A 27,245-nucleotide genomic window follows, 5' to 3' on the forward strand; every position below is an offset into this window, starting at 1 on the left:
CTCGCTCTGGCAGAGGTCCCCTGCTCTTCCCCCAATTTGTACCCTGTGCTCCCGGGGGGCATAGGTCAGGAAACTCCCCCGTTGCTGTGAGCCATGGCTCCCAGCCCCCCTGGGGCTGCCTCCTGGAGGCTGAAGTTCTTTTGCTGTGGTGGGTACCCCTGTGGCGGGCTACCCCTCTGGCGGGTCGCCCCTCCAACCCCAGGGAGCAGAGCCTTTCTGCTCATTTCCAGGTTACCTTGAGTAGGAGCACTGCCTCACTAGGTCCCTCTGTGGGTTCTGTCTCTTGAAAATTTAGTTAGAGTCCTTGGTTTCAAAGATTTATGAGAGAGCACCTAAGACAGGATCCGTTCTTGTCACCATCTTGGCTCCGCCCCATCTCTGAAATTCTTGAATTATGTTTATCTTTCATTCTCAAAGAATACCATGACATCAGGGAGATGATGCCATGACAAGTACACGAATTGGATTTGAGTGAGGGGGGCTGTGCTAAGTCACTAACTTCATTTTCTCCTACAGAACCAACCAGGTCCAGTGGTCAGATATGAATCAGGATGGCTCAAGATGGCCCTGAATTTGAGGCAATCAGGATGAAGTGACTTGCCCAAGATCACATAACTAGTAAACATCAAGTGTCTGAAACTGGATTTGAATTCTCACCCTCCTGGCTCCAGGGTCACTATGCCACCTAGCTGCCTAATCCTTGAATAATAAAGTGTTCAATACACAAGAAAAACTACATCAGGTCTAGCTCAGACATTTCCTCCAGAAGATCATAGGACCTAGTACTAAAACAGTCTGAAGTCAAAAAGAATCATGGAGCAATGAATAATACTCCAAAATGAATTCCACTGTAGAAACAAATATGGTGACAGGGACACTCAAGACACAAAGCCAAAACAAAAAAACAAAAAACCAGAATGACTCCCAAACAACTACAAGCAGAGTCTCAAATAAAAATACAGCTTGAAAACAAGGTCAGCTAGAATCTTTGGCAGAGTAAAGCAAGAGTTTTCAATAGTTTAAAATGTTTTTAAAAATTAAATGACTTTGGGCAAGTCACAATCCTATTGCCTTAAATAAATAAAATTTTAAAAAAAAGAAAGTAATGACCAAAAAGAAAAAATCTATTTGTTATATAATGATGATGATGATACTAATAATAAACTGTTCTGATTTCTCATAACCTGAGGAAAATATGGAAATCAAAAGAATATACTATTTCCATGAAGAACACCAGAAAAGGAAAACACTTAGGAACATTAGAGATAAAATCTAAAGCTTCCAGATCCAAGAGAAAATACTGCAAGAAGCCAAAAAAGAATAGAAAAAGTAACAAGGAATCAAAGTTAGGAAAAAAAATTACAGTCATCACCAAAAAAGGATTGGAGAATGTGGTATAAAAAAATTCTCATAGACAAAGGGTAAAAGCATAAAACCAAGCATAAAATTCTCAGAAAAAAACTGAAAGGCTAAAAAACTGATCTTTAATGAATTAGAGGATGTATAAACATTCCTGATGAATATTCTAAATTAAAATGCAAACCAAGGAGATTAGACTTATTCTGTGTGGACCCAGAGAGCAGAACCAGGGGTAATGGGTAAATGTTGCAAAGAGTCAAATGTAGGCTTGATGTTTAAAATTTTTTTTCTAAGAATTAGAACTATCCAAATATTTTAAATGGACAGTTTGGAGAGGTAATGGGGAGGTGACTCCCTTCTTCAAAAGTGTTTTAGCAGAGGCTGGATGACCAGTTGCCACATATGATGTTATGGGGATTCCTTTTGTCACAGATCCATTCCACCTCAAATTCTGTGAAATAAGGATGTCAAGTTTAGAAAAGAGAAGACTTAGGGGGTATAAGATTTTTATCTTAAAATGTTTAGAGGAATGCAATAGAAAAAAGGGAGCAGACTGATTCTGTTTCAACATAAAACTAACATCAATAGTTGAGCCCTGGAATGAGATCATTTTAGGATTAGCATGGTAAAAAGAACTTCCTAATAATTAAGGATGTCTGTTCATATCTGTTCTTTGAATAGTCTTCCTCATATTGTAATAAGTTTCCTATCACTATAGATATTAAAATAGATACTAATCGAACAGCTACCCAGAATATTGTGGAAGGCATTCTTCTCCCATGGTGGGAGTTGTATTTAGAGACTTCTGTGGTGATCTCTAAGAATCTAGTGACTTCTAAGCTTTTAGTATCTAGCTTTGACTATATTGTTTATATTCTGCTTGAAGAATTTAGGCTCCTAGTTGACTCCTTTCACATGTATATTGAAATTTACTAAAATGAATTCTAATCACAAATTAGGCAAACATTGATAGCAATTTAGATGCTTCCAGGAATACCATTGGCAATTGTTACTCAACCCTCAAGAAACTTATATAAATTTATGTCTATATCTATATCTATATCTGTCTATGTCTATGTCTATGTCTATGTCTATGTCTATGTCTATATCTATATCTATATCTATATCTATATCTATATCTATATCTATATCAGTTAAGCACTAGGATAGGTTTTAGGGTTGTAAAACCAAAAAATAAAAATAAAATAAAATAGTCCCTGCCTTCGAGAATTTTACATTTTATAGAGTGAAAAAATGTGATGATAATAATAATTTATTTATTTCTATATGCTATGTAATAGACATAAATATATGTGTTGATTACATATACTAGACAAAAATATATAGATATATAAAATATTTGCAAAGTTAATATGGCAATATAGAGAGAAGAATTAGTGCTGGGGGAATTAAAACATCTCCTAGAATGTAATGCTTTTATAAGAAGATAGGTATAAGAGGAGGAGATGAGAAGGGAGTACATTGCAGGCAAGGGGACAGTGGAAGGAGACATACTGTTGTGTGTGAGATAGCAAGTGAGCAGGTATTGTTGGATCACAGAGCATATGAAGGGGAGTTCGGAAAGGAAGCCCAGAGTCAGATTGGTGAGGGCTGTAAATGCCCAAGAAAAGAGTTTCAATATCCCATGCAAATAAGAATGATGAAATGCAAAAAGAAATGGTAGAGAGAAAAACAGACAAGACTTGAGTTCTGCCTCTGTAATTGGATAAGCTTTAAGCTCTCTCCAAGAAATAAATCCCAAGCACAGACCCCAGGGATATTCAAGAAATGTATTTTGGAAAGTTTTTAAATATTACAGTGCCATGTAAATCATAAACTATTGCTATTATTTCAATATTCACTAACTATTTGAATTTAGACATGTCATTTTAGTTGTCTGTCCTAATTTCTGTTTTGTTTTGTTTTGTTTTGTTTGTCTATAGAATGAGGATAGTGAGATTTGTATCTATTCCACAGAGCTATTGTATGGATTACATGAGACAATGACAGTAAGGTGATGAACAAATGCGTGTCATTATATTTCTTTGAAAGCATGAAGAACTGAAAGAAAAGGCTAAGTCTGTCAACTTGTCTGCTAAATTAAATACCTACTTTGTGCCTATTACTATATCAGTTGCCCAGTGTGTGCCAATCACTGGGGATACCAAAGAAAAGAAGGGGAGAAACATCTTTAAACTCAAGAAACTCAGTGTTTATTGGAGGAGACAACATGCAAACAACTATATGCAAATAAGATAAATACAAAATCAGTTGGAAGTAATCTCAAAGGTAATGAACAGAAAGTAGGATTTTACCTAAGATTTGAAAAAAGCCAGGGAAGTCAAAAGTCAATAATGAGGGATGTGAGAATTTCAGGCAAGGGGGGCAAACCCATTGAAATGCTTGGAGCAGTAAGATGGAGTATATCATTCAAGGAACAGGAAAAAGACCAATGTCTCTGGACTGCATAGTACAACGAGGAGAGAAAAATGTAAGAAGACTGAAAAGGGAAGAAGTGGTCAGATCATGAAAGACTTTTAAAGACAGAGAATTAGGAATCACTGGATTTTATTGAATAAGAGAGAAATATTGTCAAGCCTGTACTTTTAGGAAAATCAATTTGATTGATGATTACGGGGGGGGGGTCTTGAATCAGGGAGATCTAGTCCAGATATGAGGTATGGAGAGCCTGCGTCAGGGTAGAGTCAGTATCAGGGGACAGAAATAGTACAAAGGCAAAAACAAAAAGGCTTGACCATATAGACTGGATATGAAATATTTGTGACAATGAGGAATCAAGGATGCTTGACCTGTAATTTGCAAAGCTGAGCGAGTAGAATAATAGAGGCATTCTCCACAGTAACAGGGAAATTAGGAAAAGGAGAGAATTTTAGGGAAGAATACTAGGGGCGGAAATTTTTCCATTCTTTTTCTCCACAATGAGTTTGGTACTCTTATATTCCATCCTGGTAATATCATCCTCATTCACAACAATTTCTAAGTTTTGCAGAAATCAGACTCACTGACAAAATGGTTATCCACTCTTCAGAATGCCTCCAGTTTCCTTTACTCCTTATTACTCTTTGATATTTTTTTCCTATCCCCATTTAAATCTTCTTCAATAACAAGGCATTTAAATGTTGTTGAATAATAGCTTCAGTCATGAAGCCTTGAGTTTGAATCTTAGTACAGATATTTACTGTGTAACTATGGGCAAGTCACTTAACCTTATTCCTTCATTGCTATATATGTAAAATGAGGGGTTGCATTTGATGACTTCTAAGGTCCCTTCTAGCTCTAAAGCAATAACCATTTGTTTTAAAATACCTTTAAGAAAGGAATTGAAAGTAAATGAGAATATCCAAGAAAGGGAACTAGAGCTCTTTAGGGTTCTTTGGTTCTTTGACTCCTATAAGAAGACATTCTGGATCAGAGCTCCTGAAGAAGACTGTGGGACCCACCCAACTGTTTCTCACCATACCTCTTATAAACACCAGAAAGTATTAGGTCAGTAAGAATCTTATTCTGCACAGAAATTATTCTTTATCTTTCAAAATGATCATGGGGAAATGTATCCTCCATACCTTAACTGTGTCCAGAGGATGACCCACAATGACACTTGTTGCACCTGCAGATGAAAAGAAAAACAATACAATAGGGTGACTCCTGACTCCTTCCCACTTAACTCACAAAGAACAAACCAGGTTAAGATTCATTTAGAGAATCAACAAAACATAAGCTTTGCAAAGGGAAGTCATCTCTGTCTTAAAATGTTTCACTCAGTCATAGGTATTTACATTCTATGGATAGCTTTCAAATACAACTTTTGGCTATCATATCTAAAGGATGATGAATATGGAATACTCATACAGAGAGATAACCAAGAACAGCCTCATCAAATTAACACATCACAAAGAATAAAGTTATCACTCCCTTTTAGATGTCTTTCTAACAGTAAAACCTACATTTGGGACTTTGATAAGTCAAAGGGGACAATATCCCTTCACAACATGGCAACCTCCACCTTGAATCAAGGAGATTTCATCAAAAAGACCCCCCTAGATATTAGTTCTCTATCAACCAAAAATACTCTGCATTTTCTTTATAAGTGCTTTTATTCATTTGTTCATTTATTTGGATTTCTTCTCCTTAGAATGTAGCTTCCTTGAAAATGGATTTTTTCCCTAGGAGGATGGGGGGGAAGATTTAAATTTTTTCATTCTTTACCTAGAACAATGTTCCTAGCACACAGCAGTTATACATTCACTTCTTGATTTTTAAATGACCTCTTCAAATACAAAATAAAGCCTTATTCTTTTTTTTTAGTTTTTTTTTTTGCAAGGCAAATGGGGTTAAATGGCTTGCCCAAGGCCACACAGCTAGGTAATTATTAAGTGTCTGAGACCAGATTTGAACCCAGGTACTCCTGATTCCAAGGCCGGTGCTTTATCCACTACGCCACCTAGCCACCCCAAGCCTTTATTCTTTAACCATATTAACCTGACCAGGCTTCTCCTCATCACAGCATATGCATATTCCAGACTCCATCAAAGCTTTATATATGGCATCATTAAGAATATTTATGCCTTACATTGGAAAATAACTTCAAAGCTAAAATAATACTTTTTAATTTTATTAATAAACCTGAATCTACACCTTGAACTTCTTCTGTGAAATAGTGTTGAACTGGATGGACTATGTAATTCTTTATAATCTGTGATCCTATGATCTTATGATGCTATGATTATTGATCAATTGTCTGAGATCAAAGAGGTAGTAACTTGCAAATCTAGGATTTGAACCTATAGCCTTTGTTGCTAAATATGAATCCTCTTTTCTCCATGGATTTTTGTGACATTGCTCTTCCTTGATTCTTTCCCTATATTTCTGACCAATATTTCTCTGTCTCTTTTGCAGTAATCAACATCTTTATCCTGATCCCAGTGCTTGAATTTATTCTAGGGCTCTGTCTTGGTACCTCTTCTTTCCTCTTTTGGTTCTCTCTCTCTCTCTCTCTCTCTCTCTCTCTCTCTCTCTCTCTCAGTGGTTTCATCAACTCACCTAAGTTCAACTTTCATCTCTATGAATATGACTCCTGAGATACAAGATTACATCTCCAATGGCCTATTGGATCAAATGCACCTCATAGGTCCATCAAATTCTGCATATCTACAACAGAACTTATTACCTTTTTTCTCTTAAACTAAACCATTCTCATTTCTCCCAAGGGCACCACTATATTTCTAGTCACAAAGGGTTATAAACCAAGAATCATACTTGATTTTCCATTTTCCCCTCATACCTCAGTTCCTAAGTCCTAATGATTTTGTTCCACAATAGGTCACATATTTATCTCCTTTTCTCTATTCATGATATAACTACTCTAATTTAGGTCTTTATCACCCTTTACCTGAACTACTTTTATAGATTTTAAATTTTTCTTCCTGTCTGAAAGTCATTCCCCCCTCCAATTCATCTTCTACATAGTTACTAGATCAATACTCCTGAAGCAAAGGACTGATTATCTCATTCCTCTACTCAAAAGACTTCAGTGTCTTCGTGTTTCCTCTAAGATAAAGCACAGGCACCTTGCTTGTCATTTAAAACTCTTCCATAGATTTTTATTTTTTCAAGATTATTACTCCCCATTATGTAGTCTTGATTTCAGTCAAACTGATCTATGTAACTTTCCTCACATGCATGTTTTTGCCTTGGGCTCAAAGATGGTTCTCTATAACTTTCATGCATTGTTTCTAGGTTCTTTCCTTTAGGACCAAGTCAACAAATACAACTGTTCTTCAATGCATCCAACTCTTAAAATATTTAAAGGCAGTTTTTAATGTCCCTCACAAATCTTTTCTTTCCCAAACTAAATAGGGAAGAAAAAATAAGGCTTTTTCATTTGTAATCATTTTTAAAATATACTTTAAATATATATACTTTTTTTGAATATAATGTATATTTACTAATCTATGTATACCTATTCCCCACCCCCAGAGGAATGCAGAATTTTTGAGGTTGGAGACTAGTTCACTGTGGTCTTAGAGTTACCCAGAGGTAAAGAGGTAAAACATTTCAGGCATGGTGTTCGACCTGCCCAGAGATAGGAAATATATGTTGAAATGAAAGAGAATCTATAAGATTTGAGGAGTCAAGGATAATTTCAAGTTTGCAAGCCTTAGTAAACAGAAGAATAGTGAATGCCCTTGATTTTAAAAAATAGTAATTGTGGAAGAAGGGTGAATTCTGAAGAAACAGTGAGCTTTATTTTTGTGATAATTAAGTTTGAGATGCTTAAAGCACATTTAGTTAGAAATATGCAACAAGCAAGATGTTGATGTGGACCTGAACCTCTGAAGAGAATCTAAGACTAGATACAGATTGGAAATATATATGCCCACATCACAGATGATTCCAAATTCATACTAAAATGCATTAAAAGTGTGAATTCTTATTATTGTTGAGGTTTTCCCTATAAATTCCCTGTGAAGAGATTATTTCTCTTGACATCTTGTATATGGTATAATAGAAAAAACACTGCACATTGTGTCACAGAATCTGATTTTGATACTTAATAGTACCTGTGTGACTCTAGGCAAATCACTTCTCATCTTTGTGCCTCAGCTTCCTTATCAAGGCCCCTTTCACCCATACATTTGTGATTCTCCTTAACTTCTACATATTTACCCACTCCAGGAGATATCTTCAGGGTACTCTGGGTAATAATATAATCAGGGTTATCTTTATTTCTTACTGAGGAGCATCACAGTTTGTGGTGCAGGTTAGGAGCACTTTCCTGAGGATAGGTGCTAAAGAGTCTCTTTCTGATGAGGTGAGTGAAGGTAAAAGTGACAAAGTAAGGGAAAGGGGAAATAGGAGCCTAGGGCAACAGTCCAAAGAAGAGAAGGGCCAGAAAGCACTTAAGACAGAAGAAAAGTAAATGAATCACTGAGGAAGGAGAGGGAGTTTAGTGAATAATAGAGAACACAGAAAAATAAGTCCAGTGTCCTTTGACTATGTTCCAGGCATATCTTTCTCCTCTACTGGAGGGGAACAGAGCCATAGAGAAGAGTAAGGAATAAGGCCAAGTGTGCTTGAATGAATAGTGACTTTGGGAAAGAAAAAACGAGGGCAACGAAGTGATCCAGAGGATGCCAAAAAAATAATCTTGATAAAATATTGGAAAAAATAAAAAAGCTTAAATAAGACTAAACAATGTGAATAGAGGAGGGAGGAAGAGGAGAGAGGCAAAGATAACAGGAAATAACACCTTTGAAAGGTTTCTGCAGGCTTTTTTAGTATCACACCAAATTCCCAGCTACTTCAGTAACAGTGTCAGCTTGAACAGTTAGATAATTTGGCTACATGCTACTTTCTTGCCAAGACTTCTGAGCTAATTCATTCTGATGATACAGCTGACACTTAACTCCAAAATGCGCTATCCTTGCTCAGTTCTCTTAGACTCCATCAGTCTGCCAAGGGGATTATTAGCTTGTCCTTTCCTCCTCTAACTGACACAAAATGGGAATTCATAAGGTATGCTGGATCCTAGCAGCTCCACCCTTCAGTAAAAAGTGCAGTCAGCACCAAACTTTGTCAAAACACTCTTGTCATATGTTTCTGTTGAGTCAGAACATACAGTTATCAAGATTTCCACTGGCAATCAGATATGGCCAGTCATAAAAGGGTGTGTGTTAATTAAGTCAGCTTATTGGCTGGGCACTTTTACTAGGAGTTTAATAATTAGACTATCAATCCAGCCATATGGGAATTTTTAGTTAAAACAGTAACAGTTTAAAAAAACTAGGTTTAATATCTTTCATATTTTTTTCTTACTAAAGGTGAAAGTTTTGAAAGATGTCCTCCTCAGATATAACCCACAAACATCCCCTGTAAGAGTGGGCATGGGCATAAAAATCTAAAGAGAGGAATCTATAGCAAATTTATTCTGACTTTCAACAAACAACCGGTTGGCATACTTAGTCGAGTTTGCTATGAAATGCCCATCTGCTCAGCACCTTCCACCCCTGGCTATTTCATCAGAGTGATTCACCGTCAGCTCTTCTACCCCGCTCACGGTCAGAATTCAATAACATCACTTCTCCCTCCTCCCCATCGCTGATCGTTAGCTCCCGGGAGATTCCAAAAGACAAACTTACCCCCAATCCAGCCAGCCAAAAAATCTTCCATAATTTAGCAGTGCAGGTCCAACTCCACTTGATGATCTATGTGTTTGTTTATTTTTAAAGGGTGTTGGGAAACAAGGTGGGCGGATGGGGGTCAGGGCAGGAGGTGATGGGGGGAGCCTTAGAAGTTCACAAGTCCCATTGAGTTTCCTTTGCACGTGCTGCCTGTTAGTAACCCAGCCTCCCGCAGCTAAGATAAAGCTCCAGGGTTTCTCCGAATTCAAGGGCAGCTCTGCGTTATCCCAGGGAGTGTCTGTATGAGCTCTCAAGTTTCGGAAGAACTTAGAACTAGCTGAGCAGGACGCTTCACCTCTCCCACAACATGTCTCAAAGGAGCTCACCGCTGGGGTTTACAGAACGCCCCTGGACCTTAAAGGCACAGTGCACAAATCCAAGCAATGACCAGGACAGGGCTTATTATACAGAGCACCCCTTGGCACAGTCTATATCAAAAGAGAAATTCAAAGGCTTATGCTATCCCACGGCAAACTGGCATGCCTGCAAATCGCTGTAGGAAGAAAAGGCCCACTCTTAATTTGTAGCTCAGAAAAAAAAAGCAGAGATTAAAACCCCCAAAGCATCTGAATGGTTAATTTCTGATGGTGGAACAGTAGTGAATAGATAATAAAACACCTGTCTCCTCAAAGCAGAGAGGCCAGGAACCACTAAGGGCAGAAAGTTGAAGAGTTTCAATTATCAGTTGAAATCACTGGTTCAAGCCTTTTGGGCTTTGTTTTTCTTGGTTAGAAGGGAAAGTGATTAATTTCAGAAATAACTTCATGGTAAAATTCTCTCCCATCAAACCTTAATATAATGAATTTTTTCAAGATCAGGATTTTCTAAATTGTGGATTTTGATTTTGAATGACTAATTGAACTAAAATATAGTTGTATTTTTATTTACTTTTCTAAATATCACATTCTGGGAAATGGCATAACACCAACCTTACTCTTAGGAGTGTTGTGAAGATCAAATGAGATAATATATGCATACAAAACTCTATAAACTTTTAAGCACTTTGGATAAATATTTTATTATTTTTATTATTATTATTATTATTATTAGTAGTAGTAGTAGTAGTAGTAGTAGTAGTAGTAGTAGTAGTAGTAGTAAATTAAAGTTGCAAACTGGAAACCATGTAGTTGTCTGTCCATTAGAGAATAGCTCAAAAAATTGAGGTACATGGTTCATGCTCAGTGACATTAGCTCAAGGTACAATGTGTCTGGCTGTAGCTGAGCAGACCAATATAAATTCAGAAGATTTACCATTGATCAGGCATAAATAGTCTACGTGAACATTTGGAGTAGAAATGTCTCTAAATTTGAGCATCTCACATTATTTTGAGCTACTGCAATTTTACTTTGCTCATAAAGCACAGTGTCTATACTGATGTAGGCATGCCATGCTGGGCAATCCTGTGCCAATATCTCCAATACCTCTATCAATTTCAAAGCAGAGAGATCTTGAGAGCTAACTCTTATCACTTCTTCTGACCTCTCTATGTGAGTATATGTGAGTACTTGCTTTGCTTGAGTTCTGGGTAAAATAGACTTTTAGGCAAATATATGTTTGGCATTCAAACAGAATAGTTGGCCCATTGCAGTTGAGTTCCCTTCAGTAGAGTTTGAATGCTTGACAGTTTAGCCCAAGAAAGGACCTCAGTGCCTGGTATCTTAACTTGCCAGGTGATTTTCAGAATCTTCCTAAGACAATTCAATTGGAAGTGATTAAGTTTCCTGGCCTGGCACTGGTAGATTGTCCAGGTTTCATAAACATACAACAATGAGGTCAGCACAATGACTCTGGACACCTTCAGTTGAGTAGGCAGTCCCAATTCCTCTTCTATCCTACACTTTCTTTTGAAACCTCCCCAAATACCAAGTTTCAACCTCATTATGAATATTATAATGCAAATGATGAAACTGTGAATAGAGAAGCATGGAATGATTTATATAAGCTGTTGAAAAGTACATTGGAACAGGAAAACAATGACTACAGCAATGTAGTTGAAAAAACAATAACTACAAAACAGTTGAATTGAATGTTGAAACCAATTTTGGTCCCCAAATAAAAGATATGAGTAGATCTCCTAGAAGTAGGATATAGATTCAAGAGTGTGAATCACTTAATAAAACCCTAGTGTTATGTTGTATTTCATGGAGAAGGGACTAGTATAGTTGTTTGTCTCTGGAAACTGATTCTCTTGAAGGAATTTGATTCCTGTTCTAGCACAAGGGTGGGGGATAGCCAATAAGACCTGGGGAATCATTTGGTCTGATCCAGCCAAGGCAATCCCAGGTAGGACTTGAATTTCAATAAATCTAGGAGATTTTTCATAGTAACATACATGTATATTAAGTGATTCATAATGATAAAGTAAGTTTTGAGGGACAAGCAAGGAATGTCCATTGTGGGATAGGCAGGACACATCTGAATTCATGATGGGATAGATACATTATGCTTCACCTTGGCTGCCTAGGACCCATCTGCCTGAATTGCAATAACTCAGAAGACAGTTAGTGCCAGACAGGATGAAAATGTACATATTGCAAAAGTGCTAACACACAATGGCAAAACTGGGTGATCTGGTAATGATGGGATGAGATGCTAAGAGAGCATGCTCCTCTAAGTTGATGACCTTGCCTCCAAAGATTCATGATAATACCGTTGACCACTTTGTCCAATCTAACTCCAATCTAACCTTTATCTACAAATCCATGATTAATAATCCTCACAAAAGCTGAATCTCAAATGAAGATTAAGGAACATAGAAAAGACCTCAAGATTAGATAATATGAATATTGGATATATTTCAAATCCAAGATACAGAATTAGAACAGCAATCAAGGTAAAATAATTTTGTCACTGGTGACACACACACTGGATAGTTATTAAAACTTAAGTGGTATGACATCCTACAAATGATGACTGCAAAGAAAAGAGATGCTGCTCTTTCCTGGAGTAATGGACAAATGATTATTTTTTGGTTGAATTCAAAGGCAAACTGTGTACCTAGTTTGTGGTAATAAATTAGTAGTAATAAAAAAAACAAATCTGCAGTGTCATTATAACTCAAAACATGCTAAACTTGAAGAACTGGGAGATCAAATGTGTCTGGATAAAATCAATGCTTTTCAGCAGAGTTTGAAATCACAACAATTTTCACTTGGCCTTGTTGTGACAGAAGCAACATTATTCAGACAAGTTACATAGTGAGTTAATTAAGAAGCTGCAGTCTCATGTAGAGGAAGAAACTGCAAAATAGTGCATGGTGACTGCTATGAAGTTGCTAGCATCAGAGAAAGCAAAATCATTTCAGAGTGTTATTTTGCCTTGGAGAACTGTCTCAGATCAGATTACTGACAGCACAAGCTATTGAAAAAACATTCTGTGGAAGATTTCCAGTTTTTCTCTCTGGCTTATGACAAAATAATGGACATAACAATACTGTCCAACTGGCCATTTTCATTTGTGGGATAACTGCAGTGTTTGACATCAGAGAAGTCATGCATGGTAGTATAAGAGGTAAGGACTTGTTTGAGAGACATGTTTTATCAATGAAAAAACTTGAACTGACATTTGAAAAGTTAAATGGTCTTACTTTATAGATGGATATAATGATTTGCTCACAAAAGGCTTAATTACATTTTTCAAGAAAACTGAATCATCTGAGTCTTGATTCAAGTGATTTATTTTTTCTTTTAAAGATTTTATCTTGGGATTTACAATTTTTCCCAATCTTGTGATCCAAGTGATTTAATTATATGCCACTGAATCATATCCCAAGACTGTCTTTGTGCACAATCATTACAGCTCAACAATGTGATATCAAAAGTGTTATGTATAAAGCAGAGGGTTTGACAGATACTACTTTAAGTAGTTACAGAATGATCTTGACTATGAGTATAGTGAATTTATCACTGTGAAGGAGAGTGGCTGAGTTGTGAGAATTGCAGAATGAAGCTCAGGGAGATAAAGGGAAAACCTGACAGGTAATTCAATGACAGCAAGTGCCTGTGCCTGTAAGATCTATTTGTTCACGGTAGACATTACTAAGTACCCCTCAGAACTGAACATCAAGCTGCAGGGTCCGAACCAGCTTCTCAGTTCCCTGTTTTCAAATATGAAATCATTGAAGCTAAATTAAAGCTGTGGAAAGTAAAGCTCAAAAGGAAGAACACAGTGCATTTCCTCACTCTGGAAGGATAAAAGTCTTCTATGATACTTGAATGTGCAAAACTAACTGAGACATTTAATGAAAAATCAAGGATGTGAAAAGTAAACAAATGAAATAGCCAAACAAATGAAAAACACCATTCAATGAGGAACCAACTAATGTGCTTGATCCAAAATCATTCAATGCCAAGTGATGATGAACTGAAAGCCTGGTACAACAACCTCCCATTGCTTGAATTCTACAACTGTTACACAAGCAATTGATGAATTTCCCAGTTTGAGGAAAAATGCATTGAAATATGCAAGTGGTTCTTTCCAAAACTAACCATCTTACACCACTCTGATCAACACAAACCTGGAAAAGTAGTTGCAAACTACCAGCTAACATCACATTTCTCACCAAAGAGAAGCAGTTCCAGTCATCACATTAGGGGTGAGTTGATTAAATATTTGACTAAATATAGCAGGCTAATTTTTAAGTTGATACTTTTGATGACACATGAATGATGTTTTAAATATCCAAATGACTCTTGGCAGAAAAAAAGTTTCCCTACACCTGTTCTGGAGTTATAAACTACCAGGTTTTTATTCTAAATATGAAAGACTCCAAAGGATCTTCTGCCCCTCCTAAAATAGGAGTATTTCCAGAAAGAATTATAAGTTGGGCATTTCCCCAGCAGTGTTCCTCATCCATGAACTGGATGGTTTCTTAGTCTGGAACATGGATACCCATGAGAGGGTAAAGGCAGTGGCCTGCTTGGTCTATTTGTATATACCTTTCATGTCATCTAATCCATCTGGTGCTTCATAGCAAAGATCAGTGCAGATGCCTCCTTTTTTGTTACTAACTATACTTATAAAAAACCAGGAGAAAGAGAGCTGAACTAGAAAAGGACCTGAGCCAATGCATACCAAGGAAACAATGTAAAGAATAACAGACTGCATTCTGTGGGGGTGGGGGGGAGGGAAGCAAGAATAAGGGTAAATTCATAAAACTCAAAATAAATAACATCTTTAAAAAATGAGAATTAGTAATGGGTCTTCCCTGAAACTAGAAGGAATATTGTGATTCTAATTCTGATGATCACAGCTGAGAATGACTTGGTGCTCTATCCACTAGTATCTAAACCCAGGGAAAACTAAATCTGAACTAGATTCTACTTGAGATGGAAATATTGAGAGTTGAAGACTGGTTTTCAAGAGACAGGTCAAAAGAACTGGTTCATCATTGAATAACTGAAGATGGCCAAAATCCATTAGGGTATATACATGCATTTGTATCTTACAAGCATCACCTCCATATGAGGAGATTAATACTACTTCTTTGTCAAAATGGTGACTTTCTCTCCTATTCAATCCTTATAACCTTGTAAGCCTTATAACCAACAACATTGTGAGAAGCTATTATGCCTGCATTAGAAAATAGATTTTGCTTCCTTCTTTTGCCATAGCACATGCTACAAATTAGGTCCTTAGTTTTAAATAAAGAAAAATTCAAGTTTTAATGTTCCTATTTAATGAGTAAAGAGGGGGAAGTCACTAAAATCACTCCTTTATAGTACAACAGTATGTTATAATGATAGGAATTTTGTCTTATAAAATGAAAGGAATTAGAATTTTGATGCAGTAAATATTCTTCAAGGTAAGAAAACTAAGTTTCTGTTGTATTTCTCTTATAGGTTTCTATTTGGTAAATTAAATTTCTTTAATTTCAGAGTTAATTTTCATCTTTTAAATATGTCCTTTATTTTAAATGAACTAGAGGGAAGAATGCTGACTCTTGAGTTCTAATTCTGCCCTTCTGTTTATTCAGTCATTTTCAGTCATATCCAACTCTTCTGGACTCTCTTTGGGATTTTCTTGACTGTAGTGTTTACCATTTCCTTCTTAATTTCATTGTACAGATGAGGAAACTAAGACAAACTGGGTTAAGTGATTTGTCCAAGATCTCATAGCTAGTCAGTGTCTGAGGTCAGATTTGAACTCAGGAAGACGTCTTCATGACTTCAGGTCCAGGACATTGTACCACCTAGCTGCTCGTTTATTAATTTAGTAGTGTCGAACATTTGTATAAGGGAAGGAAGTTCATAAACTGGTTTAAGAGTTAAAGGATCTTGGATTCCATTTTCAGTTCCAGCTCTACCATTAATTAATTGGCTGTAGACTCTGGGGCTAATAGGTGGATCTCTCTGACTATTATCTAATTAAGGATTTGAATGAAATGATCTCTAAGGTGCCTTGCAACGCTAGTATTCTCTAAAGTTGTAAGCATTTAAAATAGGATTCATTTTCTAGGATAAAGCAATAAAATGGAATGGTAAAGATTTGTGAGTAGTGGAGACAAAGGTGAGGGTTCTACTTTGAATGTTTATTAGTGTTACAGATTATTTTTTTAAGAATTATTGTGATAATTATAATTTTCAGATGAAAAAATAAAAACCACATTCTCCTTAAACTAAAAACTCATAAAACTATTTTCTGACCCATCGGTTAGTATGTGCATAATTCTGAAGGCTTAAAAATTCTCACTAGGGTATAATAGAAAAGAACATTTCTGTTTTCCACTTTGAGATATCTGAAAAAGAAATTTTGCAAAAATTGGCCAGATCAATTACCCAGAAATCCTGGAAAGGTCTGTTTTGCCTGGAAAGAAAAGAATGAGTGAGAATTGATGTAAGTATATTAAGTATACTACAAATGACTTATTCTGCATGACCCCAGAGAAAGACATATCTTAACTGAAAAAAATTGACTGTTCACCTCTGCTTCCTTCCTCTCCCAAGTTATCTTGTATTTATTTATCTCAATATCAGCAGAGTAAATGCTTTTTGAGAGAAGTATCTCCTCTTCTTTTGTCTTTGTATTCACAGTGCTTTGCAAGTTCTTTAGTTTTGTTTGTTTTTACAAATTGGCAACCTTGCTTCAAGCAACTCAATTGGCACCATTTTTTCAACAGCATGGACTCATATCATATCTCTGTGTCACATTTTGGTAATTCTCAAAATATATCAAACTTTTCATCATTCCTATAATATTTGTTATGGTGATCTGATCAGTGATCTTTAATGTTACTATTATAGTTGTTTGAGGACACCCATATGAAAAAGCAAACCTAATCAATAAATTTTTTATGTGTTCTGGTTACTCCAATAATCACTGGTCTCTCTTCCACTTCTTTCCTTTATCTTAGGCCTCTTTATTCCCTGAGATACAGAAATATTGAAATTAGACCAATCATTAACCCTATAATGATTTTTAAGTGTTTAAGTGAAAAAGTCAATTGATGTGACAAACTTGTTGGCTTATTTTAAGAAACTACCACTGCCACTGCAGTCTTCAAAAACCTGAGCAGCTATTAATCAAGTCATGACCTCCTACCATCAAAAAGATTCTGATTCAATGAAGGCTCATGTGATGGTTGGCTATTTTTTTTAACAACAAAGATTTTTTAAATTATGTTCATTTTTTAAAGACATAATACTATTGTATATTTAATAGACTTCACAAAAGTATAAAAATGACTTTTATATCATTGAGAAACAAAAAAAAATTGCAACTCACTTTATAGCAATATTTGGGTTTTTTTGCAGTCATCTGGAACTAAACCAGCAATGTTTTCAAAGTATCATCTAATAGTCCATTAATTAGCATATGCTCAATTTATTGAATTGCTTTGTAAAACTAATATAGTAATCTAAAGACAGTTCATAGAATTTATAACTGGGAAATTTAGAAACCAGGCTCAGTATGACTAGAAGTATGGTAGATAGAGTGTGAGACATGGAATCAGGGAGATGAGTTCAAATTTGATTTCAGAAATAAACTGTGTGACCCCCAGGGTAAGTCATTTGACTTCTGTTAGCCTCATTTTCCTCATCTACACAATGGGATTAATAATAGCCCTTACCTTCCAAGATTGTTGGGAGGATCAAATAAGTAAATGACTATAAGGCACCGAGCCTTACATACCTGGCATGTAGTAAGCACTTTTTTTTAATAAAGAAATATTTTATTTATTTTGAATTTTACAATTTTTCCTCTAATCTTGCTTCCCACCCCCCCCCCCAGAAGTCAGTCTGTTAGTTTTTACATTATTTCCATGATATACATTGATATAAGTTGAATGTGATGAAAGAGAAATTATACCCTTAAGGAAGAAAAATAAAGTATAAAAGATAGCAAAATTACATAATGAGATAACTTTTTTTTAAATTAAAGGTAACAGCTGGTAGACTTCTGGCCAAGTTGGCAGATAGAAGACAGGCACTGTTTTAAGTGCTCCTGATTCCCCTCACAAATAACATGAAAGAAACTTCTTAACAGAAATTTGATTGACAAAATCCCAAAAGAAAAGCTAGGAGAAGGTCTGTCTCAGGGGACTGTGGGTGAACTGGGAGCGGACACCAGAGGCCCAGTGCAGAGACTGAAGCTGGGGGATACCAGAGGACTGGCCTTAGTTGCAGAGGCTTTGGTGAATGGTGGGTCTGAGGATTAACTTTAGCCATGGAATCTTTGATTAGGGGGAGAGGAGCTCTGGTGAGTCCAGTCAACTTACATTCCAACACAGAGAATTACAGAGCACACCTGGAAAATGATGAGCTGAGGAAGGGACCTGAGCTCCATAGTTTCAACAGAGCTCTCTTCCCAGAAGGAATGGTAAATGTCACCCCCACACACACCCTCAGGCTTAGGTCTGGGCAACAGAGTTCACTCAGCTAAAAGGGAGATTAACCAGGGCCCAGCCCATTGTTCAAGGTCAACTCAGTCCCTGCTGCTGAGAGCCTCAAACACTCCAGAGAAAGCAACCAGCACCCCTACTGGCCAGCCATTTGAATTACTAAGCCAAGTGAACAAAGCCTGTAGGGTTTTCAAATGCACATATCTCTGGGAGCCAGCCCCCCAAGATCCTAGGAAAATGAAGAAAAGCTATTGGAAAGGGGGGCCCATGAAGAAATACTTAGAAGAAATAGATTCTAATCTAATCTAATTTGGCAATTCTGAGGAGAATATGAATTGTTCTCCAGCCCAGAAAGACGTCCTTGAAGAAATCAAGGAGTTTAGAAATCAATTGGAGGGGTGACTAGGTGGCACAATGGATAGAGCACCGGCCCTGGAGTCAGGAGTACCTGAGTTCAAATCCAGCCTCAGACACTTAATAATTACCTAGAGGTCTTGGGCAAGCCACTTAACCCCATTTGCCTTGCAAAAACCTAAAAAAAAAATCAATTAACATCTTGCAACAAGAAAACAAATCATTGGAAAATACAATTGGACAAATATAAAATGAGAATAATTCTCTCAGATCCTCAATTGGGCAAATGCAAAAAGAAAATGATTCTCTCAAAACTTGGGCAAATGGAAAACTCCTTCAAAACTAGAATTGATGGAATGAAAAAGGAGTTGCAAAAAGTAAATGAAGAAAATTCTTCTCTAATAAAAAAAATATGGGATCTGGAAACTAATGACTTCATGAGACAACAAGATTCTGTTAAACAAAATCAAAAAACTGAAAAAATTAGAAGAAAACACCTCATCAGCAAAACCGCTAATCTCAAGAATAGACCAAAAAGGGACAATCTAAGAATTATAGGCCTTCCTGAAAGCATTGAAGAGGAAAAAAGCCTGGACTTAATATTACAGGATTTAGTGATGGAAAATTGCCCTGATATCATGGAACCAGAGGACAGAATAGTTCCTGAAAGAATACATTGCTCCGCTCCTGAAAGAGATCCTAAATGAAAACATCAAGGAATATTGTGGCCAAATTGCAGAACTATCAGATAAAAGAGAAAATCTTGCAAGCAGCCAGAAACATTGAAATACCAAGGAGCCATAGTAAGGATTATGTAGGACCTGAATACATCAACGTTAAAGGATTGAAGGGCCTGGAATGAGATATATCAAAGAGCAAGGGAGCTTGAAATGCAGCCAAGAATCCACTATCCAGCAAAACTGAATCATTTCTTCCAGGGGAAAAGATGGCCATTTAACAAAATGGGAGACTTCCAACATTTTGTGATGAAAAGACTAGAGCTAAATAGAAAATTTGGATATCAAATAGGAGGCTCAGGAGACAAATGAAAAGGTTAAAAAAAAAGGTAAAGAAAAAAACTGCTATCCAATAAGATGAAACTGACTACATCCCTACCTAGGAGAAAGAGTCTAATAACTCTCAAGAATTGTAACTCTATTAGAGAGAATATACTTAGGCAGAAGCAATGGACATTCATGACTTTTCTGTGTCTCAGATAGAATGATTTAAAAACAATACCTCCTTAAAATGGGGACAGTGAGGAGACAGGAGGATGGAGGAGATTGAATGGGGTAAATCTCATTACATTAGGAGGTACAAAAGACCTATTGTAATAGAGGGAAAGAAAAGGGAGAAGGTGAGAACCACCTGAATCTTCATCTCATCAGACTTGGCTTAAAGTTAACTCAGTTAAGTTAAGAAATTTATCTTACCTTTCAAGTATTAAAAGGGGAAAAGGAGATGGGGGGATGGGGAGGGAAGAAAAAGGGGAACTAACAGAAGGAAGGGAAGGAAGAAGGGGAAAAGGGAAAGAGGAAAGAAAGGGGAGGGTTGATATAGGAGGGCAAACACACTCAAGGTGACAGTAGTTAGAAACAAAACACTGGGAAATATGGATAAAGGAAAAAATACAAACAGAAGGAAAATAGCATGGAGGGCAATAAAGAGTTAGTAATTATAACTTTGAATGTGAATGGGATGAACTCTCCCTAAAACATAAGCAAATGGCAGACTGGATTAAAAAACAGAATCCTACAATATCCTGTTTATAAGAAACTCATTTGAAGCAGAGAGCTACATATAGATTAAAGGTAAAAAGTTTGAGCAAAATATATTTTGCTTCAGCTGAAGTGAAAAAAGCAGGGGTAGCAATCCTTATCACAGACAAAGCAGCTGCAAAAATAGATAGTGTTAAAAGAGATAAGGAAAGAAACTATATCCTCCTAAAAGGTACAATAGACAATAAAGTGATTTCAATTCTAAATATGTATGCACCCAGTGGGATAGCATCCAAATTCTTAGAGGAAAACCTGAAAGAACTACAGGAAGCCATAGACAGAAAAACTCTATTAGTAGGAGATCTCAACCTCCTACTCTCAGATTGAGATAAATAGAATCATAAAATAAGTAAGAAAGAAGTTAAAGAAGTAAATAGATTGTTAGAAAACCTAGATATGATTGACTTACGGAGGAAATTGAATGGGGATAGAAAGGAATATACTTTTTTTTCTGTAGTGTATGGGACTTATACAAAAATTGACCATGTACCAGGGCATAAAAATCTAATGATTAACTGCAGAAAGGCAGAAATAACGAAAACATCTTTCTCAGATCACAATGCAATAAAAATCATATATGATATTGGGCCAGGAAGATATAGATCTAAAACTAATTGGAAACTAAATTAGTTCATTCTAAAGAATGAGGGGATCAAGCAACAAATTATAGAAAGAATTAATTATTTCATCCTAGATAATGACAACAATGAAACAACATGCCAAAACCTATGGGATACAGTCAAGGCAGCTGTCAGGGGATATATTATATATTTAAATGCTTACATGAATAAATTAGAGAAAGAAGAAATCAATGAACTAATGCAATTAAAAAATTAGGGAAAGAACAAATTAAAACCCCTCAATTAAATACCAAATTAGAAATTTTAAAAATTAAAGGAGAACATAAAATTGAAAGCAAGAAAACTTGAACTAATAAAAACCAAGAGCTGATTTTATGAAAAAAAACAATAAAATTGATAAACCTCTGATCAATTTCATTAAAAAAAGAAAGAAGCCGAACAAATTGCTAGTATCATAAATGAAAAAGGTGAACTCACCACCAATGAGGAGGAAATTAAAGTAATAATTTGGCATTTATTTTTTTTTAGGTTTTTGCAAGGCAAACGGGGTTAAGTGGCTTGCCCAAGGCCACACAGCTAGGTAATTATTAAGTGTCTGAGACCGGATTTGAACTCAGGTACTCCTGACTCCAGGGCCGGTGCTTTATCCACTATGCCACCTAGCCACCCCTATAATTTGGCATTTATCCCAGGCATGCAAGATGGTTCAATATCAGGAAAACAGTATAATTAATTATATCAATAACAAAATTGTCAGAAATTATTTTATTATTTCAATAGATGCTGAAAAAGATTTTGACAAAATACAACCCATTCCTACTAAAAACACTAGAAAGGGTAGAAATAAATGGATTGTACCTCATAATAATAAGCAGTATCTATCTGAAACCATCAACAACCATTATATGCAATGGAGATAGGTTAGAGGCATTCCAAATAAGATCAGGGGTGAAACAAGGGTTCCCATTATCACTAATACTATTCAATATTGTATTACAAATGTGAACTTCAGCAATAAGAGAAGAAAAAGAAACTGAAGGAACTAGAATTGGGAAAGCAGAGACAAAACCCTCACTCTGTGCAGATGACATGATGGTATACCTAGAGAATCCCCCCAAAAAAATCATCTTAAAAATCTACTAGAAATAATTAACAACTTCAGCAAAATTGCAGGATATAAATAAACCCTTATAAATTCTCCATGTTTCTATATATGACTAGCAAGATACAGCATAAAGACCTAGAAAGAGAAATCTCATTCAAAGTAACCTCAGATAATATAAAATACCTCGGAGTCTATCTGCCAAGGCAGACTCAAAACCTTTTTTGAAAACAATTACAAAACACTTCTCACACAAATGAAAGCAGATTTAAACAACTGGGCAAACATCACCTAAATTACCTGTTTAGTCCCCTACTAATCAAAATTCCAAAAAATTACTTTAATGAGTTAGAAAAAGTTGTATGTAAATTCATATGGAGAAATAAATAATCAAGAATTTCCAGGTATTCAATGAAAAAAAAGTGCAAAAGAAGGTGGCTTAGCCCTGCCTAATCTAAAATTATATTATAAAGCATCAGTCATCAAAACTGTCAGGTATTGGCTAAGAAATAGAGTGGTGGACCAGTGGAATAGACTAGGTGCAGTAGCAGGAAATGATTATAATAATCTGCTGTTTGATAAATCCAAAGAGTCCAGCTATTGGGATAAAAACTCTCTCTGATAAAAACTGTTGGGAAAATTGGAAGTTAGCATGGAAGAAAATTGGATTAGACCAACACCTCACACCTTATACCAAAATAAGAGCAAAATAGATACAGGATTTAGACATAAAAACAATATTATAAGCAAACAAGAAGATTAAGGAGTAGTATACCTGTCAGATCTATGGAAAGGAAAGCAGTTCATGACCAAGGAAGAGGTGGAGAGAGACCATTAAAAATAAACTAGATAGTTTTGATTATATTAAATTAAAAAAACTTTTACACAGACAAAATCACTGTAACCAAGATGAAAAGAAATGTAGTAAATTGGGAAACAATTTTTACAGCTAGTATTTCTGACAAAGGACTCATTTCTAAAATATACAGAGAACAGAGCCAAATTTTCAAAAAAACAAGCCATTTCCCAATTGACAAATGGTCAAAGGCAATTTACAGTTGAGGAAATCAAAGCAATCCATAGTCATATGAGAAATTGCTCTAAATCACTACTTATTAGAGAAACGCAAATTAAAGCATCTCTAAGGTACCACCTCACACCTCTCAGATTGGTCTATCTGACTGGAAGGGACAATGATCAATGTTGGAAGGGATGTGGGAAATCTGGGACACTAATGCATTGTTGGTGGATCTGAGAACTCATCCAACCTTTCTGGCAAGTTAATAGGAATTATTCCCCAAAGGGCAACATTGATCATTGTCTATATTTATCTATATTTGAATATCTATCTTAAAAAGAACTCATTGTACCCAAGGTCCCATTTTTCATGCACCCACAATGGTCCCATCTCTCAGGAGATGTATAACTGTTCAGAAATTTACCTTTATTACCCTCTAGATTGATAAGAAGTTAAATGACTTGTAAACAGTCCTATAGGTAAGATCTGAACCCAGGTCTTGCTGAGTTTGAGAGCTCTCTCATCATGAGAACTTGAAATATAAAGAAATAAATACTAGTAATATAAAAATAAAAGTTACATTCAAGGTAGTTTGGTAGGGATGGCACTAACAGGAAGAACTGGAAAATCCTCATGTAGATGGTGATGCTTGAGCTATGTCTTGAAGAAAGAGAGGTACTCTTGAGGAGGTGAAAGTGAAGGGATTGCATTCTCGATATGGGAGACCCTGTCATATGGAAAATGGAGTATCGTGTGACTAATGAATACAAAACAAATTTTGTTGGATCATAGATATTGGAAGAGTAAAATAGCAAAATAAATGTCAAATATACAGGCCTACTATCACTTCAAGTTCCCAGATTTAGATTAAAATGTAATTGGGAAATATTTGATAAAATAAATTAAAAGTTAATAGAACAGAGATAATGTTAACATATGGTTTTCTAAGTAAACAACAGACTGACAAGGAACCTTAGGCACATTTCCTGGCACAATTTTAATGTGAGTTTCACACTGCCCCACTTCATGGGGTTAGGAAGATGAGTTGGGGCCAGGTTTTGAATGACTTTAAAAAGTAAACACAGGAATTTCTAATTTATCTTACAGAAAATTGGGAGCCACTATCATCTAGTGCGAAAGGGAGTAACATGGTCATACAAGTGCTTTAGGAATAGAACTTTGATTACTCTAAAAGGATAGGCTTAAATTAGGAGAAACTCAAGGCAGGGAAATGAGATACTGAGCTGTTTCAATAATAATAAATAAGAACAGATGAAGATTTAAATTAAGTTACAGAAAGAAAAGATGTGATGGAGGTTGAAATGGAAATATTTGACAACATATATATGATGAAGAAGAGAAAATAATGCCAAGGTGCCTACAACAGGAATAGAAAATGTTTCATAGAGGGGTAAGTTTAGAAGGAAATACAGAGTTCTCTTTAGGACATATAAGCATGGAAGTAAAATCATGCTACCCATTTTAGTCTTGATATCATAAATATGTGAAAGCATGTTTGACTTCAAACTTTAAATCCTCAAGAACTTATTAAGTATTCATTCTGTATCACATACTCTCTTAGTTCCTATGGCTACAATTAAAGGAAAAATCAAAATCCTAACCTTCAATAAATTAAGATTCTAAATAGGGAGACAATATGTAAAGCACTGTAGATAAAACCTATATGAAATATAAATGGATGATAATCTCAGAGAGAGTACTAGCAAAAGGAAGAGAGTGGGTGGGTGGGCAGGGATCATGCAGAAATTGAAGTTCTTGAAGGAAATAAGGGAATCTAAGAAGTAAAAGTGAGGAAGGAGAAAATTCTAGGTATGAAGCCAGTTAAAAAGCAAGGCGTCAAGAGATTAAAAAGTCTTGCAATGTCATGTGCAAGAAATCACAAAAAGGTGAGAGTCACTGAATCACAGAATGGGTGAAGGAAGCAAAGTTTAAGAGGACTAGAAGGAAGGTAGGAAAGGACTAGATTGACAAAGACTTTAAAAGCCAAATAGAGAACTGGGATTCAAGAAGAGAGGGGCATCCAGTGAAGCAGGGATTTGTTATGATCAGGGATTTATTATAATTATAAGCAGGGATTTGTTATAATTACCTTGGCAACTGAATGAAAGATGAACTGAAGCAAGAAGATAGTTTAAGGAGAAAGGAAGCCAGAAGGCTTCAGTAGTCCAGGTGAATAGTGATAATGTCCTGCAATGAGGCAGAAGCTGTGTGTGTAGGGGAAGAAGGGAATGTTGTGAACTAAAGATGATGTGAAAGTAAAAATGAGAAGATTTGGTGATAGCTTTGATATGTTAAGATCAGGGAGGGTTGATAACACCAAAGTTGTAAACCTGAGTGACTGAAAAATTGGTGACCTCAATGGTAATAGAAAAGTCAGGAACAGGAAGGGTTTAGGATGGGGTAAAGTAATGAGTTCTGTTTTGGACAGTTTGAGTTTGAGATTGAAGTCAAGAAAATGTTAGAGAAATATGTTCTATAATTTATATGAACCTTCTGTGCTGACCATGTCAAATAATTAAACTATTTAATCTTATTCTTTCTGAGCTGACCTTACATTAATACTGATACTCATCCCATTGTTCAAAGTTATTGTACAGAAATTCATAGTTTCTTACCAAAAGCAGGGCTGGGGGGCTCCTATTCAGTGTTATTGCTGCCAAGCTTCAGAGGCTGCCCACCAACCTTCAAAGGGTATGCTGAAGCACCTAAAACCATTAATTAGTTCCTCTCTAGTACCGTCCAACCTACTCTTTTACCCCTTTCCCTGCATGTACACCTTCCCTGCTCCCCATCATAATCCTGATTGTTTTCCCTGCTGATTGCTGATTCAGTCCAGTTGTAATACTCTTGGAACTGTTCTAATTTTCATCTTGTTAACTTTCCCCTGGTTGTTAGCAGTCCAGTTTCAAGATGATTGTAAACTAACCTTAATTTCTTTCTTATGCTGCTTGCAAACTTGCTGGCTGTAATTGATCAACCACCTGAGTTTTTTGTTTTGTTTTTTTTTACACCTATCTATTTATTTATTTATTTATTTTTCGATTACATATAAAGATAGTTTTCAAATTCATCCTTTTTTTTTCAATTTTTGAGTTCTGCATTTATTTCCCACCCTCCTTTCCCTCATCCATCTCCCTGGCAACAAATAATTTGATAAAGATTATATATGTACACTCATTTTCTAACATATTTCCATATTAGTCATGTTGTGAAAGAAGAATTAGAGCTAAGTGGGGGAAAACCAGGAGAAAAAAAAGAAAAAAACATAAAAGAAGTTTTAAAAAGTAAACATAGCATGCTTTGCTCTGCATTAAGAATCCATAATTTCCTCTCTGGATGTGGATGATAACTCTCTCCCTAATATTTCTCTCAGGCTTATCCTTGATCACTGATTTGCTGAATGAAGTTGCTTCCACCATAGTTGACTATCTCACAATGTTGCTGTAAATATGTACAATTAGATAATTCTGATTCTGCTCAGCAATCACTCAGTATCAGTTCATTCTGGTCTTTTCTGGTCAAGCCATTCATGATTTCTTACAGAACAATAATACTCCATAATATTCACATGCCATAGTTTGTTTAGTCATGCTCCAATTGATGATCATTATAAAGAGAATTTCACAAAATTGAACAAATATATTAATTAATTTTAGCTTTATAATGTCTTTCTATTAGATCTATTTTTTTTTATTTTGCTTTGTCTAAAATCATGATTTTTTCCGATTTTTTGTTTTTTCCTTTTTCAACTGAAGCATAATATATTCTGTTCTAGCCTTTTACCTTTACCCTGTGTATAATCTCTCCGCTTCAAATGTGTTTCTTGTAAACAATATATTGTAGGATTCTGTTTTACTCTACTCTGCTATCCACTTCTCATTTTTTGGAGGGTTCATTCCATTCCCATTCACGGTAAGATTATTAATTCTATATTTTCCTCCATCCTACCTTTTCCCTCTTTGAGTCAGATCTGTTGTGAATAAGATTTACT

General features: G+C 35.8%; 1 protein-coding gene across 2 annotated transcripts in view; it reads right to left on the reverse strand.

The window, feature by feature from the left end:
- Window positions 1-9,876, reverse strand: part of SLC25A48 (solute carrier family 25 member 48) — a 90,685-nt gene extending 80,809 nt beyond the window's left edge. For both annotated transcript variants that reach the window (XM_074213508.1, XM_074213507.1), the window contains exons 1-2: window positions 9,519-9,876; window positions 4,944-4,987 (exon numbers count right to left, since the gene is read on the reverse strand). In XM_074213508.1, the coding sequence (XP_074069609.1) occupies window positions 4,944-4,987; window positions 9,519-9,549 (75 nt within the window). In that variant the 5' untranslated portion in view covers window positions 9,550-9,876. The remainder of the gene's footprint in view (window positions 1-4,943; window positions 4,988-9,518) is intronic.
- Window positions 9,877-27,245: the final 17,369 nt, after the last annotated feature.

This window comes from Macrotis lagotis, chromosome 1, assembly GCF_037893015.1.
Source record: "Macrotis lagotis isolate mMagLag1 chromosome 1, bilby.v1.9.chrom.fasta, whole genome shotgun sequence".
Taxonomy (NCBI): Eukaryota; Metazoa; Chordata; class Mammalia; order Peramelemorphia; family Peramelidae; genus Macrotis; species Macrotis lagotis.